The following is an 18,182-nucleotide window of genomic DNA, read 5'->3' on the forward strand; positions in this document are numbered from 1 at the left end:
CAATATGAATGGATTCAATTCAGTGAAGTTTGTCGAGTTGAGCAATTGTTATTTGATGGACACTTCAGGGAAGTTATTTAGGACCTTTCATATGTTTACTTACCTCAATGACACCAACCCAGCGAATACTCTCGAAGTGGCATTAAAATTTTTATCAACCGTTGCTAATTTATTAATGTAGTTCTACAAACCTTGATTGAAACGAAAATTTCCCATTTACTTCTCTTCCCTCTTCCAGAAACCATAGAATTAACAGCATGTCAGCATCTGCGCCGAGCGGAGTCCCGCCGCGCCAAGTCCCTAGGCGATAGTTTGCTTCACTCGGTGCGAATACCGCGCTGTACGGCACTGGGCGACTTCGAGCCGGTGCAGTGTTCGAACGAGCTGAACGGAACCGAGTGCTGGTGTGTGGATGAGTACGGTGTCGAGCTTACCGGTAGCCGGAGGCCAAGTGCCGATGATGTCAACTGTACCGTGGTCGAGACCCGCTGTCAAGCATCCAGCTGCCGGATGTTCTGTCCGGCCGGATTCGCCCGGGATTTCAACAGTGGCTGTCCGATATGCAAGTGTCGTGATCCCTGCGACGGAATCCAGTGCCCCCGGGGACAGCAGTGTGAACCGCAGGAGGTTGCCTGTAAGAATGAACCGTGCCCTCCGGTGCCGACCTGTAAGTAGCTTCGTAGTATCAAACCCAAAATCGGGTTACTGACGGTTTTTTTTGGTTTCTATTTCTGATAGGTCGCAAGGCTCGCTCTTTGGCCGATCTGTGCCCGGCAGGGCAACCACTCGCTATCAGCGGTACTGTTCGACCGTTCCTTTGCGGAAACGATCCCGGAAAACCTAGCTGTCCGCCACTGTATCGCTGTCTAGTCCAATCCGGTAACGATTATGGTGTGTGCTGTCCAGCCTCGCTGCAATTCGAGAAACCCGGGGCCTGTCCAAAACCCGAAGAGATCATGTCAACCGACAGTACCGGATTCCTCTGTGGGACGCCATGCGGTCACGATTTGGAGTGTCCTCAAATGCAGAAGTGCTGCACATCGAATGGCTGTGGCCGCAACTGTCAGCAACCGCATAATGTAACAGTTTGTCATCAAGCTCGAATGCTTTCCGAGCTGCTGTCAGTTAACGAACGCGAAGGCCGAGGATATGTTCCGCAGTGTGACGGTCCTGGAGGTGGCTTCTCCACCCGTCAGTGTTCCCGGAATGGATTGGTTTGTTGGTGCGTTGATCCGAAGAATGGTAACAAGATCAAGGGAACGATGGGAGCTGCTCAGATGGTCAACTGTGATGGTATTGAGAACATGATCGGTCGAAGTGGTGGTCGCAGTGTCGATGGTTCCCAAGGTTTGTGTGATCACAACATCTGTGCTGCCGTGTGTGAGTACGGTTTCAAAAACGATCACAACGGCTGTCCGACTTGCGAATGTTCCGAACCGTGTGAGGGATTCATCTGTCCATCCGGTTCGCATTGCGAAGTTGCCAAAGATCCCAAGTGCACCTCGTTCTCCGGCCTGTGCTCCTCCGAACCGATCTGCAAACCGGACTTAGTGTACTCCAATCCGTGCGAAATGGGTACTCCACTAGCGGACAATGTCACGGGTGAACTGCTGTACTGTCATCGAGGTTAGTGCCGTCAGTGAATAATTGTCTTGTTATGCCTTGTTATGTTTAACCAAAAAAAATTCTGACAGATCGTCCCAAAAACCGCGAGTATCAGAGCCGAACGTTTTTCGATGACGACGATGAGCTAGAAGATACGGTAGGCCGAAAGCGTTCCCTGTCCAATACGATCAACTGTCCGGAAACGCACGAGTGCATGAAGCTGCATGGTGAAACGGGCAGTGTTTGCTGCCCGTTGGAAAATGACACCGTTCCTGTGGCGGAAAGTCGGCAACAATCAAGTAAGTTAGTCGTTTGGCAGATTGATAACCGTTCCAGTCCAGCTGTTGGAAGTTCCATTCATCCTAGGTTGTGTTTTCACGTAGGATTTCGTTTCTATGCAAGGGGATTTTAAAATTTCGCAATAAACGAAATTATGCAAGAAATAATACTCTTAGCAAATTGCTCCAATCAATAAAATATCTCTTGCCACTGCAATAGTCAAATGGTTAAAATACGTCAATTTATGAAAAATTATCGGATTAAAGACACAACACGCAGCAGAATAGAACGTCAGTCTGAGATCTTCTCCTTATATTTGATTTTTGTATTTTTTTGATTTAGCTTGATTTTGCATACGAATGCTTCTCGACAAAATGGAAGAATTTGAGTCATCATTTCACAATTTTAACGCTAGCCTCAACCCGATTAACAGTGACATTTTCAATGTCATTGAATTTTCGAACACTTTATGGATGTGTCGGGTGACTTACGCCATTTTATTAGGCAGTGATGCCACTTTTTCCTGAGGTCAAATCCGTAGATTTGGTTTAAAGTCTACGTATACTCGTACATTTATGTCATTTTTGCTAGAGCGAACTAAAACTGACCCAGGGTGGTTTCATCAAACAAACACTTTTCACGAAACTGTGTTGGTTTCGCACTTAGCAACGGGGGTTCGAGCAAACCCGGTATAAAAACCAGGTTCGAAACTCACTCGATTTTCTGTTGAACTGACGTTAAAACTAGTAAGGGAGAAAACTGGGTTAGGTTTGGCATCAATCGAAAACGACTTTACATAACATTAACAGCTTGGAGCTGTAATCCATAAATGCAGGCTTTCAAGAATGAGTTATTGGTGGCGAATAGATGCAAAAAAACAAGTTCTGAAGATGATGTAACAATATTCAATTATTTTCCGTTCATACCTAGAGAAATAATGCGAAATCTAAAAAATTCTGATGAAATGAAGCTTTGATGTGTAGATGGCATGTGATGCGTCCATAGATAGTCTACGGATAAATCCCTGGGGTTGGTATCGCTGGCTACAGGCTCGCGAAATATTTTAACTTTTAGTTAAAATTTGACAGTCGAGCAGTTAAATTGACCTGAAATCGCAACCCATTTCAAAATTTGACGGTTTGTAAATTTGTTGGGTTTATTTTGCACAGAAAAAGGGGGTATAATAATTGCAAATCACTTTTTGATTTCGAATTTAAAATCTTTATTTCGTATCGGTTTGATTTTCTATTAGAGAAAACATATAATAAATTAAAATAAAACATGCTGTTAATTTTGGCAAAAATCGTTTCGATAAAACCTTTACAGCTGTTCGTTTCTTCTCGATTTTCTTAAAAAACAAACATAAGAGATGATCGAGTAAAATTTTGTAATCAGAAATTTAAAAAAATCCATTAATATAGTTTGTAGTGGACCCCTACGTTTTTATGTGATTTTGTTGATGGTTGTTCAAAGTAAAAAGCGCTATTTTCCCTGAAAAAATCCGCCATTTTGTAGCAGTAAAACCTGGGTGTTTTATGTGTAGAAAGTGTGTGCAAAATTTTGAAAATAATTGGTGAAGTTGTTTTCAAATGATTGTGGATACGAACTTTTGAAACATGCTTTCAATAAAAACGAGTTTTATGTTTTTCGTATACAAAATTTGACTAACTTTGTAAAAACTACTCGTACTACACTTATTTGTAGGACTTTTTCGACTACAACCATTTGACGAAAATTGGTTGGGTTTCCAATGAAAGAGGCAAAACGATTGAAGACAATTTAGAAAATATCTGCTCCCCAATTTTGTTATTAATAAATATCTTGAAAGTATTTTCTAAAAAATGTAAGAAAAACTACAAGGATCAGCTCCATGGGGTTGTTCGAGCCATTGATGTGGAACAAGGCAACCAAAATTTCTAATGATCTACAATCAAAAATTTCAATCAATCGTCACACTTTTGAATCCGCAATTGCACGAGAGGAATCAACACCGAACATCGTTTGTCTGTAAATTTGTATTTATTTTATAGCCGACGAAATTACACCAATATCCCAAATGTATGCAATTATATATTTATACATACTTGCGATTAATAGATATTTCAGCTTCTCTTCGACAAGCTTGTGTTTAAGTTTTGTATGCAAGCCGTTATTTTTATAGCGTTAAGTTTCTCTACCATTCTGCGATTTCGGTTGAAGCCAAAAACTTTTTCTCATTATCAATCGAGTTCATCTTAAGGAAATTAGCAATTAATCTTAAGCACTTAAAACTTTATCCTGGGGTAGTTGTCAGTTTCTCAGGCGAAACGACATAACCTGGAATTTCATCCGAGCTTGCATGACACAAGATCAGAGCATACCAATTAAAGCTTCAAGTCGTTTTATGGTACTTTTTGTCTTGCTGTCTAGCAACAACCTACCTCTAGCATGCTACGCGGAAGACTGAAACGTTAGGTATAATTTTTCTTTTGCGTGCTTCCAATAGCTTCACTTTTGCATCAATAGACCAATCAGAGCGATGCTTTCCCTTTGATATATCGTTTGCTCCTTCAAAACCGTCGTCTATGGCAGGGAAATCCGGTATGTCGGAGATTTTTAGCAAACAAAATAGGACACTGTTCGCTACTAATCAAAATTTCAATCATTTATAATTGAAAATACGTGGCTTGATACATTCAAATCGAAACTTAGAAATATTTCCAATCAAATGATGAAATAATATTAATAATTGATACAAAATAGACTGAGCTGTAAATGTTTAAAACCTGACCACATTTCTACGTGCAGTTTTCCTTGTGTTTCTGAATTGCACCCCTATATAAAAAAACCTGTTTTAATCCACCTAGTGGTGTAATGATGCCTTTCTCATGTACATATAATATTGTGGTATTCTATTTGTACTTCCGGAACCGGATACCGGGAACCAGCACAGACCGGAAGACCTTTCATTTGAATCTAAGTTTGTGGAAATCGGGCAAACCATCGCTGAGAAAAGTGAGTGAGATCCATTTTGGTATATATGACCACTATTTCCGGTACTTCCGGAACCGGATACCGGGAACCAGGATAGCCGGAATCGGTTTGTTTAGTTGCCTACTGATAATGACTATTGATTTGTGTAGTTTTGAGACCATTTTAGGAAATATTTGACGTTTTTTGTTTCGCCGGTTTAAGTGACGGTGTACAATATTGAACACACTTTACCCTATAACTCCGGAACCGGAAGTCGAATCCGGATGAAATTCAGGAATTCCGTATGGGACCGGAAGACCTTTCATTTGAATCTAAGTTTGTGGAAATCGGTTAAACCATCGCTGAGAAAACCTAGTGAGATTATTTGACACATACACACACATACATACACACACAGACATTGCTCAGCTCGACGAACTAAGTCGAATGGTATATGATACTTGGCCCTCCGAGCCAATTTTCACTAGTCGGTTTTTCAAGTGATTGCATAACCTTTCTATATGAGAAAGGCAAAAAGATGTGTTCCACATAAAAAAAAAATTTTTTTTTGTTGGTCTCAACTTTACATATGATAGTTTAAAAATAATATGTTTTCGAAGTAGTTTTGCCAGTAATTTCAGTTCAAAAGCGAAAGAAATAATTTATTTTTCTAGGAGGCGCGTAGGGTCTAGCACTTTTGAAAAATCGTAATTTGGCTTTAATTTTTGTTATAAAAAAAACATTGCAAAATGTTTTGTTAAATTTTCAAGTCAATCGAAGCAGAACTCCTAGGCCTTTGCACAGAACTCTTGCCTCTTCGCAGTATGAGATAAGCAAAGATGAAGGCCCATAACTTCTAGAGTTTTGTTTCGATAGACATGAAAATTTGACATAATATTCTTGAAATGTTAAACTAAAAGAAAAAAAAACAAAGTGTTGAACCCTACCCGCACCTTACACAGTCATTTTTTTAACATGTCATTAATTAAATTTCTTTGTTATTTTTTATTTTTATAACAATACTCCACCTGAATTTTGGTAGGCCTTTTTGTTGGTTTGCATCAAATTTCCACAGTTTATGCTGGAATTTTTTGCTAGTTCTATATATTCGATTAACATGAAGATTTAGTTTTAGTAGGAATACAAAAATAGTTGGAGTCTAGCCTTAGACTTTAGAACAGCGATGTCTTCAGGACAAATGATCAGTATCGAAGAAGCCTTCTTTCGATATATCCGGATATAAAGGGTGATCCGAAAATTATGTTTCAAACGTGTTGAGATAGAGGTTTGCTTTCTTCGGTAAAATTTAAGAACAATTTATATCAAACAACTTTGCTGGAAACGCCGTATCTAGTGGTTTAAGTAGTAAAGCTATTTAGCAATTTAGGGTGTTTCTAAGCAAATCAGTCGTTTTGCTCTAGCATTTGTATTTTTCTTTTAACATTTTTTAGAGCTAGTTAAATCAAACTACTTCGAAAACAGGTCCGTTTGGAACTATTATATGTAAAGTTGAGACTAACAAAAGAAAATTTCTTGCATTTTTTAGAAAACACTTTTAAGAACGTTTAATAAAAAAATTGTGGAGAAGATCTTTTTCAAATTGTGTTCAATCATTGTGCTCAAATGGTTGTAGTTGAAAAATAACAAGTCCTACAAATAAGTGTAGTATAAGTAGTTTTCACAAAGTTAGTCAAATTTTAGAATAATTTTAGATATTGGAAAAAAATCGGAATTGAACACTATACCGAGAAAAAATTGATTTTAAAAATTCAAAGTCAACTTACAAGAAATGAATAAAATCTGGTCACAAGATATTTCCTACCAACCGTCCATACATTGCAAGATAAGCGCTTTGAACTGAAAAAAGCCAAATCTCATGGTATTTTTGTATTCCGTTGTTTTTTACACCCTATTATACTGCCGTTATACGCATAATTGTCACATATCCTATGGGATTTTCTATATACATGGGACAGCTAGACTTGAAACGGGGCAGTATTTAGTATAATTTTAATTTTGTTTTGTACCTCGGTAACGGTAGCATGCAAAATTTTTATAGGCATATTTTTTTTTATTTAAAACTTTACTTTTTATGAAACAAAATTGGGTCGAAAATTACTGAAAACAAAATTAACATAATTTTGCAATAAACTTCTTCAATTATTCAGCTACTGTTTATTAAAAATCTGAGTTCTTTGAATTTCATGTCTAAATATCCGGAAAATGGCTGATTTTGGGAGGAATGTGGTCAATATGACTAAATTTATAGCATTCTATTGTTCAAATGACATTTTTTTTATCAAAATTTTATAATTGAAAAATGGCTCAAAAATATTTCTACTGTGAACTCTTCTTTTAGAGGGCGCTGATAAAAATTTGCACATTAGCATCTAGGACAGGACCAGACAACTGACTTGTTTTTTCCAAACAGCAATGTATCTCGATATTTTTGTGACTTAGAAATGCCACTCGGCCAATGTTGCCAGATCGGAAGGAAAGGTGATAAATATTGAATGAATTGTAATCATGTCAAACATTTATGATCGATTGAACTTAAGTTCTGCAGTTATTGCGAACTGTTTCGGTTGCAAAGCAATACTCTGCATTTCTAATTTACTTCATTTACGTTATGGACAAATTTGTTCTGTTGTGCATATAAATCGATCGTATCTATTTTTATCTGTGCAATCGATTTCCTACACTCAGACAAAATGATCTTCAAAAGTCATATAGGAACGAATTGTGACTTTCAGACATGAAGAATTATAATTGTATTCCATAAGCTTGTCTTATGATCAGAGATGCCTGGCGAAAAATTCAAATATCTTCAGGCTAAATTATGGCAGAATAGGTGAAATACAGACAAAATTGTGACATTGGATGAAATATGAAAAAGCGAATAATTTTACCATGCAGAGATTGTTTTTCCTCAGAGTACTCATTCTTCGACACAACTTTTGTACAAAAAAAACAGTTTCCTAGCGAAAACGATATGGAAAAAGTACAGTCCTACGTCAACAAACCAACAGGGCTGTTACCCGAATCTTGACAATCACACGTTTTTTTCTTCTTCTCCATTCCACAGTGTGCGAATACCTGCGGGACTTTTCGGATCGCATGGAGGGAACGGTCGAGGGTATGGAGTTGGCCTTGCCACCCCCGGTTTGCGGTCTAGATGGGGGCTACGAAGCCGTTCAGTGTACCCGCCGGAAGGCACGGGTAAATCGTTCCGACCAGCGGCGCTATCTGGAGCAGAACAACATCCGCCAGATGAGAAAGCTGCTAGAGGAAGCCCGGCGTGTTCGGCGGGAGGCGGCTCCGAATCAGAATTTGAAGCTGGTCAAGGTGGATGATGTGTACGAAACGGCTAGGATGCAACCGGATGTCGAGCTGATGACGTTGCTGCCCCAGAGAACCGCCGAGGATCTTGAAGTTCAGGAAAGATCTGCGAAAATAATAGATTTCAACCGATTGGAATCCAAGAACGCCAATGCAAACCTCGATAAACCGATTGTTAAACCATCCACGCTGCTAAAGAAACCGGCTGTGCTGAACGACGATCTGGTGGAGATCGACATCGAGGAATGTTGGTGCGTTGATAACTTTGGTACGGAAATCCCCAAAACCCGTGGCATGAACGCTACCAAGAAAACGTGTGAAGATCTGAGAGAGTCTCTCGGTTGTCTGGATTTGACCTGCCGAATGGGATGTGATTACGGGTTCATTCTGGACACAGACAGTCAGTGTCCGTCTTGTGAGTGCCGTGATCCCTGCGACAGTGTCAACTGTCCGGAGGGACAAGAATGTAGATCGGTGGAAGTTTCCTGCGAAGGTGAATACTGTCCACCCGTTCCCGCCTGTTTCCCGAAAAAGCCCGGACAATGTCCTTTCCTGGTGCCACCGGGAAGTGAAAATGCCGAGTCCGATTCGTGTGAGTACGAATGCCGAACCGATTCTCATTGTGAGGCAACCAAACGTTGCTGTTCCAATGGATGTGGAACCCAGTGCGTTGAACCGCAGCTGAAGACTGCCTGTCAACACTTGCAAACTATTCAACTTCATCAAGCTAGCGAACTGGGAGTTCCACCGAAGCAGAAGTACATTGCACAGTGCGATGTCGATGGTAGCTACCGGACGATTCAGTGCGGCCCGGGAAATACCTGCTGGTGCGTGGATGAATACGGCAACGAGAAAAGCGGAACACGAACCACGGGTACTCAACCGAACTGTGAAATCTATTCTAGAACCGAATGCCCCCTGAGGAAGTGTTCACTGTGCGAGTACGGCTACAAAATCGACTCCAACGGGTGCAAAACTTGCGAGTGCCGTAATCCGTGCAATGAAATATCGTGTCCTCGGGGCGAAGAATGCCAGCTGATTCAGGTGGAGTGCATTTCGATACCGTGCCCCAAGATGCCCATCTGTGTCCCCATCCGTGATTCCGTCTGTCCCGAGGGACTCCCGCTGAAATCCGGTGGACGCGAAATCATCTGCGGTCCGCAGGTCGATGGCGACGCTTGCCCATCGACGCACATCTGTCAGCTCAATCCGATCAGCAACCGTGGGTCTTGTTGTGCTAAGACAAGTTAGTGTTTGAATTGGCCTAGTTTGAACAAGCTTTTTAACTTGTTTTCTACTTTTTTTCTTCAACAGGAGATGTTTGCTTTGAATCGATCGAATCGAGCTGTCTGGCCTCGGAGATGCATCTTTCGGACAGTAACGATCTGGAAAGTGTTACGAAATGGCGTTTCAGTCCACGGTTGAACAAATGCGTACCGGTAAATTTGCCGCGATCTAGCGTCTGCCAATCGAAGAACCTGTTCCATAGTGAGCAAGCCTGTAACGGTGTCTGTCCCGTGCTGTCCCAGTGCGAACGGTTGCGTTTGAAAAATGCGATGGCCGCGAAACGTGCTGGACAGCCGAGCACCTGGTTCCAGCCCCGGTGTGATCCGGAGACTGGTTTCTGGAGCCCGGTGCAGTGCCTGGGATCTACTGGGCCAAACAATGGAACAACGACACAGGAAACTCCCAGTCTAGGAGTTTGCTGGTGTGCCGACAAGAAGGGTGCCCCCGTGAAGGGTTCCCTGACCAAGGGCAGCGAGCCACTGTGCAGCAGTCGACAGGCTAGAAGGCGACTGTCGACCAGCGGTGAAGAATCCAGTGATCCAGGTTAGTTTCTTGCTGAACCGTTCGTAGAACGAATACCGAACTAACCTTTTGCCATCTTCTATTTTCCAGTCATGGAGGAATTGATCCGACAGATTACATTCTTAGTAGACGAGAACAACTACATCGATGAAGACGTGGAACTGACGGTTCCGTCTGCTAGTGCACCGAACACCATCGCCAATTTTGCCCCGGAACCCCGCTACATCGGTTCGATTTCGTCCGTCACGGAAAAGATCATCGAGATGGCAAGAACGGATGACGGAAGCAACTACGTGGAAGATGTCGTCGGTAAGAAGTTGATTCCTTCGACGACCCGATGCCAGGCGCTGAAGCTGGCAGCTTCCTTCCCGGTGGCTTGCGATGAAAATGGAGCTTTCGAATCGACTCAGTGCAACGGGGACACGTGTTGGTGTGTGGATGCAGCCGGTAATCAGCTGCCATTGTCCAGCACGTTCAAACGTGGCTTCCGGCACTGTCTTTTCACGGCAATCGACGCCGTCGAAATCGAGCTCCATTTGAATAATCCTCACCAAAGGTTGCTGTTGAATCTGTACGAAGTGCTTCGCAATGATCTTACTGCGATGATTGGCAGCATTTTCGATAACTATCGGGTGCATGAAAACAACGACGGAAGTGTGGTGCTACGTTTCGATCTAATAGAAGACAACAAGGTAGACGACGCTTTCGCCATCGAAGAAATGGTTCGTGATCATGCCTTTGTTCTGTATCACGGTGCCCTGGTGGCCGATGTCACTCAGTCTCGCTTTTCGCACAAAATTTCCGCCAATCTACCGGTGCCCCAGCAATCGTCCGGCATTCCGGAGAACACTTTCCAAACTATTGTGTTTGTGCTGGCCACGGCATCTGCGTTCCTGGTCAGCATCTTGGTGGTATTTGTAATGCTCAAGCGGGGTAAAAACAAGATGAAGCACTACAGCAACGGTAACCGCATGATGAGTATCGGAGCGGATAAGTATCTGGACTACAGTTCACCAATATTCGTGCTCAGTGCTAACGATACCAAATCGCTTCCCGATCACAATCACCGATCTGCTCCTATGTCCGACGGTCCTGGAACGAAATAAAACAGCGCTTGAATGAAATGGATGGAACATGGAATAGACATGTTGAATCAGGTCCGCTTTTGTTTTTTTTTTTCTTTCAAATACTATTCCATTTTCAATAACAGTTTGACACACTTGTGAAACTTCAAATGTTACAAAGAAGAGAACAGCATTTTTCGTAGGCTGCTTAGAACAGTTTAGTCGAGTTTTGTTTTCCGATTGTGTCATTGATTATTTTGATCAAAGTAACATATGAGAAAAAAACAAACATTGAAATGTGGGCCAAAAAGTTTATCCCTACTAGTTGTGTACATAATAATGAATATTGAATGAAGAACAAAATCTACTAGAATAAAGATCAAATCAAAACTAACTTTTCTCCTACACACACACAAACACTTTTTCCCATTTTTACCTCTAAGAATTTTCAAAAATATATCATCGGTAGAATCTTCCCGAATGCACCGTCATCGTGTAGAGTTTAGAAAATACGTTTTAAGGGTACATGTTTGTATTTTGACTTTCATCAGTATCTATATTGGGAGTGGTTTTCAATTGTTTTCTACTGTTTTTTTTATTTTTATTTCTCGAAATATTTTCCATACAACAGTTTAAATAGCATGTTGCCGTTTCCTGACCAAACAATACTTACACGAAAGTACATGAAGGTGGGAACGGAAGAAGCGTGTTCAGGGTTGTTTTGTAAATAGTTGAATTAATTGAAAAAAGATTTTTATTCAGAAGAGGAAAAAACGAACGAACTAGAACTGTTTGGGATGCTGCAACCAGGCCTGGCCGAAGCGTCGTTAGTGCTGGAATCGACATGGTCTTGAAATCTGTATTTCAGAGAATATTTCGCCCAATGTCTAATGGTAGTGCCTAGGCTGTAGGTTTGAGCACTTGATCATCATTATTGTCGTTTATTTCTCGCGGGTTGATCCGTTTTATTTTTTTGCTTCTAGTTTCGTCGTAGACAAGATGCTTTTATTTATTTATTTTTCTCTTGTTTATGAAAAAACGGAACACTGGCAGAAAGAGAAAGAGAGCGAGAGAGAGAGAGGAAGAGAAAATCATTTCTACGTTGATAGTAATAAGTATAGAAAACAAAAATGTAGGCTATGCTACACTTGTTTTTTGTTTTATTCTGTAAATATATGTGACGGCAAACCCAATAAATTCCGATGTGAGAACGAGAACTTTGCTCTATTTCAATAAAATTGAATAAAATAGTTGATATTATGTTTATTGCGTTTATTTATTTATTTCGATTGAAAAAGTCCTGTTATAAAAATTTGTTCTCATTGTAATAATTTGGGCTGATACGATTGATGTAATTTCTGTCCGGAAATTTGGTAATCATATGAATATAGAAGAAATGCCTGCAATTAAAAGACACTTGAACTGATCTACACATCATTGCATCGAATGCTGGAAGAGCACTTGCGTATTGATCAAATGGGTTGTTTGTTTAAGGGGTAATAATGATAACTAATTCTGAAAATTCAACTGAATCAACTGTAAGTTATACGTGTTACGAAGCGTTACATGCGTTACTTTTTTGTAAGTTATAGATGTTACGAAGCGTTATCTGCGTTACTTTTTGGTAAATTGTAGGTGTTATGGGGTGTTACATGCGTTACTTTTATATAAGCTATAGGGGTTACGAAGCATTACATGCGGTACTTTTTTATAGGTGTCACGAACCGTTACATTCATTATATTTCGTAGATTATGTGTTAGGATGCTTTGTTTTCTCTGAGTGGGATGATTCCCATTTCTAGAAAATGGATAATCTGGAGTTTAGTGCTAGAACCTGTCGCTCTCAAATAGCCTAATGAGAATTGCCATAGATTGGCTGACTCGTTAAAGAGTGAAACATAATTGTTCGAAAAGATAGCATTTAAAATCTGCTCGCGACCTAGAAATTTCAAGAAAACTGCTAGATAAACTGCATAAAAAATCCGATAAACTTCTAAAATTGCCCGATAAACTATTTTGAAACAGCCAGATAAACTCAAGAAATCTACTAGATAAACTGATTTGAAAACTCCAATTAACTTAATTAAAAACTCTCATAAACTCAACACACTGCTTTAAAACAGCCCGACAAGCTCCGGAATCCGAAACCGGATTTTAATAATGTTCAATAGCATTTATTGACAATCAAAACAATCCGACAAAGAAAGTACGAAAACCTGCTCGAAATATGCTCAACAAGCTCCTCAAAATGCTGCTCTGAAAAGAAATGACAGATAAATTTGCTTCGAAAACTTTGCTCCGAAAATCAACTCTGAACATCTGCTTGAAAAGATAGTGCGAAAAACTACTCGAAAGGACAGTATGAAATACTGCTTTACAAACTGATCGATAAACTACAGAACTCGTACCAACAGCTACTCGAATAGACGATAAATTGCTCGGACCAACTGCACGATAAACTACTCGAAAACCGCTTGAATATACAGCACGAAATAACTACTCGAACTAATTGTTCGAAATCTACTCAACAAACTATTTGAAGAACACCGAAAAACGTCTCGAAAAGAGTTCGAAGCTTCTTGATAAAGTCGTACTATAATAAAATTTAATAGCAGTCATTGACTTCTCAAACCAACTGCTGAAACCTTAAATTTAAAACAGTGTTTTATTCGTGTTTCAATTTTTCATTAATTTGAATCAAATTCGTCGAGCAGTTTTGAATCTGTTTCAAATTTGTGTTCGAAAAATAAAACTAGATCTCAGTGTTGTGATTGACATGGTTTAGTCGTAGATCTAAAATAGATCAAGCCATACGTAATAAAACAGCGTTGGGAACAACCTAAAAAGTTTGGTTTTAGTTTCGTGCTAATTATTTGTGAGTTCATTTTCATTACTAAAGACGATCAAAGGGCCTAACTAGTGATGACATTTTCTCTTTGTTTACTTTTTCTTCCGTGAACTGCCTGATTGATTTCATATCTGACACTTAACTTTTGACATAATTTATAAGAGAACAGAAAGATTCCGATTGGTAATGGAAACGGAACTTCAATAACAGCTCCGTAATAATCGAAAAATAAATTAAACAATGCTCTCATTTTCAGTTACGCCGAAACTAATAGTGGAACTATTGAAATAAATCTTATATGTTAAAAATTCCGTGATATCGAATATTAGAAAATAAGTTATTAAAACTTGTTTTCTTACGTACTCTAGTAGCACATTTTGATATAAAAACGTAAGCTACGTAATGCCTTTTTTCCCTTGTCACAATTTACCAAAATAATTAAATATTTAATTTGTTGGTATTGATTTTTTTTAAGATTCTACCAACCCCTGCGTTGGGCGTTCAGAATTATCAAAATATGGTAAACGAACAATCGAGCACTGAACGGATCGGTAAATTTATAGTTTCGCCCTTTGGTCTATTATCGATCGAATGGTAAAAATTTTCCTTTCCCACTGCACAGGATAGTGGTTTGAGTCCGGGCTGAGAAGACAGCAGTTGCTGTCAGAATGACATGTTTTTGTTTTCACCGCAGCATGATTTTATATTCAAAATCTGCAGTGCCAATTTCTTGAAGAAATGTCCAATTCACATCTGTTTCTGAAATCCGGCTTCCCGCGGGCTCCGCTGGCCAACGGTGTCGGTCGGTATGTTTGTCAACTGCAGCGCATTACGCTTAAGTACTGCAAAAACAACGGTTCCAGTAAAGGAATGCGTGATTTTCTGGAGAATGATCTGATCGATTTCACCCGAGCCAATCCGGGTGTTGTGGTGTACGTGAAACCCCGACGGCACCGGACAGCCGTGATGTCCGCTGAGTATTTGAACGGAGACAAACAGTGGGTTAACTGTCGAAACAATACTCGTGAAGAAATTCGTAAATGGATTGAAGTGCTGAAGACACAAGCTGGCAATTCCAGCGATGTTCGGTTACGTAAACTCTGGCACACCGATGTACCGTCAGTACAGGGACCATGGACACCATTTACCCATCAGCACCCGTCGGCTAATGCTGTGCAGTATCCATGTCCGGAGTTGTCACGGTTGCAGGAGAAGGAAAAGACTGCTACTGAGAAGCTGATAGAAATGTACCAAAAGCAGAAATTGAACGAAGGAAAATCGGAACAGTCGTGAGCAAGGATCGTAGTGAGGTAGTGTTAAGAATAAAACAAATTAGATAAAATGATTAAATGTTTTGTCTCTTAAAAGATAGCCATGGATTAAATGTACTTCAAAACGAGCGTATTGAAACTTGAAACGAGTTGTGACCAGAGATGCCATTTATACAGATTTATCTGTATTATACAGATTTTTACATGCGCATACAGATTTCATACAGAATACAGATTTCCTTAACTCAATACAGATTTATACAGATTTCACAAAAAAATTGTAAAGAACAAATTAATATTTTTCGACTGAGCTCTTTTCGGCCCTTATACGTGACAATATTATTGTCAATACCGTCAATCCAACTGGATTGGTAATTTGTGTTCGCATTTTTCGAAAAACTCTAGAGTTGGGAGTTTTAAATATTGTACTGAATATTAAAATCTTGAGAAAAGAGTTCATTGCACACATTAAACAGTTTCCACTCTGGAGAGAAAATATTGTTGGAGTGATGAGCTTTGAGTTTTGATTTTTTGACAATATTTTCAACAATCCGATTAAGTTTCCACTACACGGTCAATAGTATTGTCAATACTCCTTGTATTGACAATAGTGTTGCCTCGTGTGAAGGCCGTATTTGGTAGTAGTGACGAGATAAATGATTCGTAATTGGTATTGAATATCTTAAAATGATGTTAGTATTTGAAGTTGAGCACTGAGATCCCACATCAACTAACCAAGTCAACATTTTGAATGTATTTGAAAATGAAACTATGTTTTATTGATTCTGATTGTTGAAAATTTGAAAACATTTCATTTCGTCGTTGTAGAGTGAGATATAAATATTGAACGCTCCTTCAATTTCTCATTATAAAACCATAAAATGTTCGAAAAACATTACCTCAACACATTTTCATTTGAAAATATCGGTTTTATAGTAAATACAGATAAATACAGATTTTTCAATTAGAGTAATACAGATTTTATATGAAAATATCTGGCATCTCTGGTTGTGACTCTCGGACTATTGCGCTAACTGTGTTCTCGCCTACTCACACACTAAGATTTAATTTTTTTTGTTCGGTTATATTTTTGACAAGAAATTTCGGTAATCTAGAAAAACTGTCCGTATGGTAAAATTATCTTTTAATAACCGAACTTCGGAGAAAACTGATTGTCGTGAAACTAACTGTCAAACAGTTATTAACATTTTCAGTAAGTGTCCTTTCATTAATCAAACGAAAAAAATCTTGAAGAGTTCATCGAATATTCCCTTTTTTCGTGGAATAAAACCATAGCCACACCAGATTGGAATTTTCTTCATTCGTTTTTGTGAATTTGTGTTGGTTTTTAGAATCCGAAAATCCAGAATTTTAACCAAAGGAAAACAAACAAAAAATTTCCGAACAATTTGATCCATTTGGTTTGCAGTTTACGGTAGTTTTTCGACAGTTCAGCAATTACCGAACGATCGGTAATCAATTTAATTACCGAACTGATTACCGAACGTTCAGCTGTTGAAAATTAATGGGATTTAAGGCAGTGATACCGAAGCGATTACGTGAAAACGCAATAAACGTTTACAACTTTTTATTACGAACTTAACTGGTTAGAGGTTAGATTTGGAGTGAAAAGAAAAAGGCGCGCACTCGTTGCGCTCGCTTGTAGTTTGACAGCTGATACTGAGAGGGGTCCGCCCATCTGGTCGAAACATCAGTGTAGGATATTGCTAATCCCAACACCCTCGTTCAATATCCGAAGTCTGCCAACCCAATGCTGGCTCGATGCTTGCGAAACAATCCTACCGGCAAACCCTTGGTCATCGCATCAGCTGCTTGCTCGCCAGTTGGTATGTAACGAACCACAATGCACCCTCGCTGAATCTGATCACGTACGAATCGGTGTTTCACATCGACGTGTTTCAAGCGACCGGTATCTCGTTCTTCCTGCACGACCTTTATTGTGGACTGATTATCCTCGTAGTACACTACTGGACCTTCCGGTACTTTCGATAGCTCCTTCATCAGACGAACCAGCCAAACACCATGGCATACTGCTGTACACAGCGCCACAAGCTCGGCTTCCGTAGACGATAGCGAAATAGTTGATTGTTTCCGGGTCAACCAACTCACAGATCCGCCACACACACGAAAGACAAATCCAGTCAACGAACGCCTATCGATAGGATCGTTCGCCCAGTCCGCATCCGCAAAAGCTTCAATTACTGGTGTATCATCCTTCGCTGAGAACACCAGCCCCAAATCCAACGTTCCCTTGATGTAACGCAACACTCTCTTTGCGTGTACCCAATGGTCTTCTGTTGGGCAGCTTTGGAATTGACTCAGGATACTCACAGCTGCGCACAGATCTGGTCGTGAAGTCAACGCAACGTAAGTCAGACAACCGATGAGTTCTCGATACGGTTTATCGGTTCTGTCTGCTTCATCCCCTTTCTTCAAGCGTAAGCGGCATTCAATCGGTGTCGAAACCGATTTGCAATCGGACATATTGAACCGATACAGCAGCTTTTCCAGGAACCCTCTTTGACTGATCCGTAGGCATCTGCTCTCAACGTCTCGATCAATCCTCATGCCTAGGAAACCGCGCACTTCGCCAACATCCTTCATCTCGAACTCGTTGGTCAAGCACCGCTTCACTGCTACTACTGCCTTCAGCTGACGACCGACCACCAGTAAGTCGTCCACGTACAGTACAAGGATCACTTGGCTGTTTCCAGACCCTTTTATATAGAGGCAAGGATCACTTGAACTTCGGCAGAAACCAAGACGTACCACGAACTCATGAAATCTCGAATTCCATGCTCTCGACGCCTGCTTCAACCCGTACAGAGAACGCTGAAGACGGCACACTAGATCGCTTCCTTGTTCGAAACCTTCCGGCTGGGTCATGAAAATTTCTTCCTCCAATCGCCCATTCAAGAATGCGGTTTTCACATCCATTTGATGAACTGCCATTCTTTGCTCGTTTGCAATTGCAAGGACAACTCGCACGGTATC

At 40.2% G+C, this 18,182-nt stretch overlaps 2 protein-coding genes across 3 annotated transcripts in view; both read left to right on the forward strand.

The window, feature by feature from the left end:
• LOC131437050 (uncharacterized) overlaps positions 1-12,308 on the forward strand; it is a 173,181-nt gene extending 160,873 nt beyond the window's left edge. The window contains exons 4-9 of the mRNA XM_058606101.1: positions 239-667; positions 739-1,626; positions 1,695-1,904; positions 7,922-9,421; positions 9,490-10,005; positions 10,075-12,308. Coding sequence (XP_058462084.1) covers positions 239-667; positions 739-1,626; positions 1,695-1,904; positions 7,922-9,421; positions 9,490-10,005; positions 10,075-11,090 — 4,559 coding nt within the window. The 3' untranslated portion in view covers positions 11,091-12,308. The remainder of the gene's footprint in view (positions 1-238; positions 668-738; positions 1,627-1,694; positions 1,905-7,921; positions 9,422-9,489; positions 10,006-10,074) is intronic.
• Positions 12,309-14,577: 2,269 nt separating this feature from the next.
• Positions 14,578-15,407, forward strand: LOC131434595 (large ribosomal subunit protein mL43). 2 transcript variants are annotated; one of them, XM_058601502.1, is made up of 2 exons: positions 14,578-15,206; positions 15,265-15,407. In XM_058601502.1, exon 1 carries the CDS (start codon positions 14,635-14,637, stop codon positions 15,187-15,189), a length of 555 nt encoding a protein of 184 aa, XP_058457485.1. In that variant the 5' UTR covers positions 14,578-14,634; the 3' UTR covers positions 15,190-15,206; positions 15,265-15,407. The 2 variants fall into 2 exon arrangements, with proteins under 2 accessions (XP_058457485.1, XP_058457572.1); XM_058601589.1 differs by having other exon boundaries at positions 15,269-15,371.
• The last annotated feature ends 2,775 nt before the right edge of the window (positions 15,408-18,182 follow it).

This window comes from Malaya genurostris, chromosome 1 (genome assembly GCF_030247185.1).
Source record: "Malaya genurostris strain Urasoe2022 chromosome 1, Malgen_1.1, whole genome shotgun sequence".
Classification (NCBI taxonomy): Eukaryota; Metazoa; Arthropoda; class Insecta; order Diptera; family Culicidae; genus Malaya; species Malaya genurostris.

Bases quoted from the DNA above. Each gene is read 5' to 3' on its own strand.
- LOC131434595 (XM_058601502.1), top strand. From the start codon at position 14,635: ATGTCCAATTCACATCTGTTTCTGAAATCCGGCTTCCCGCGGGCTCCG.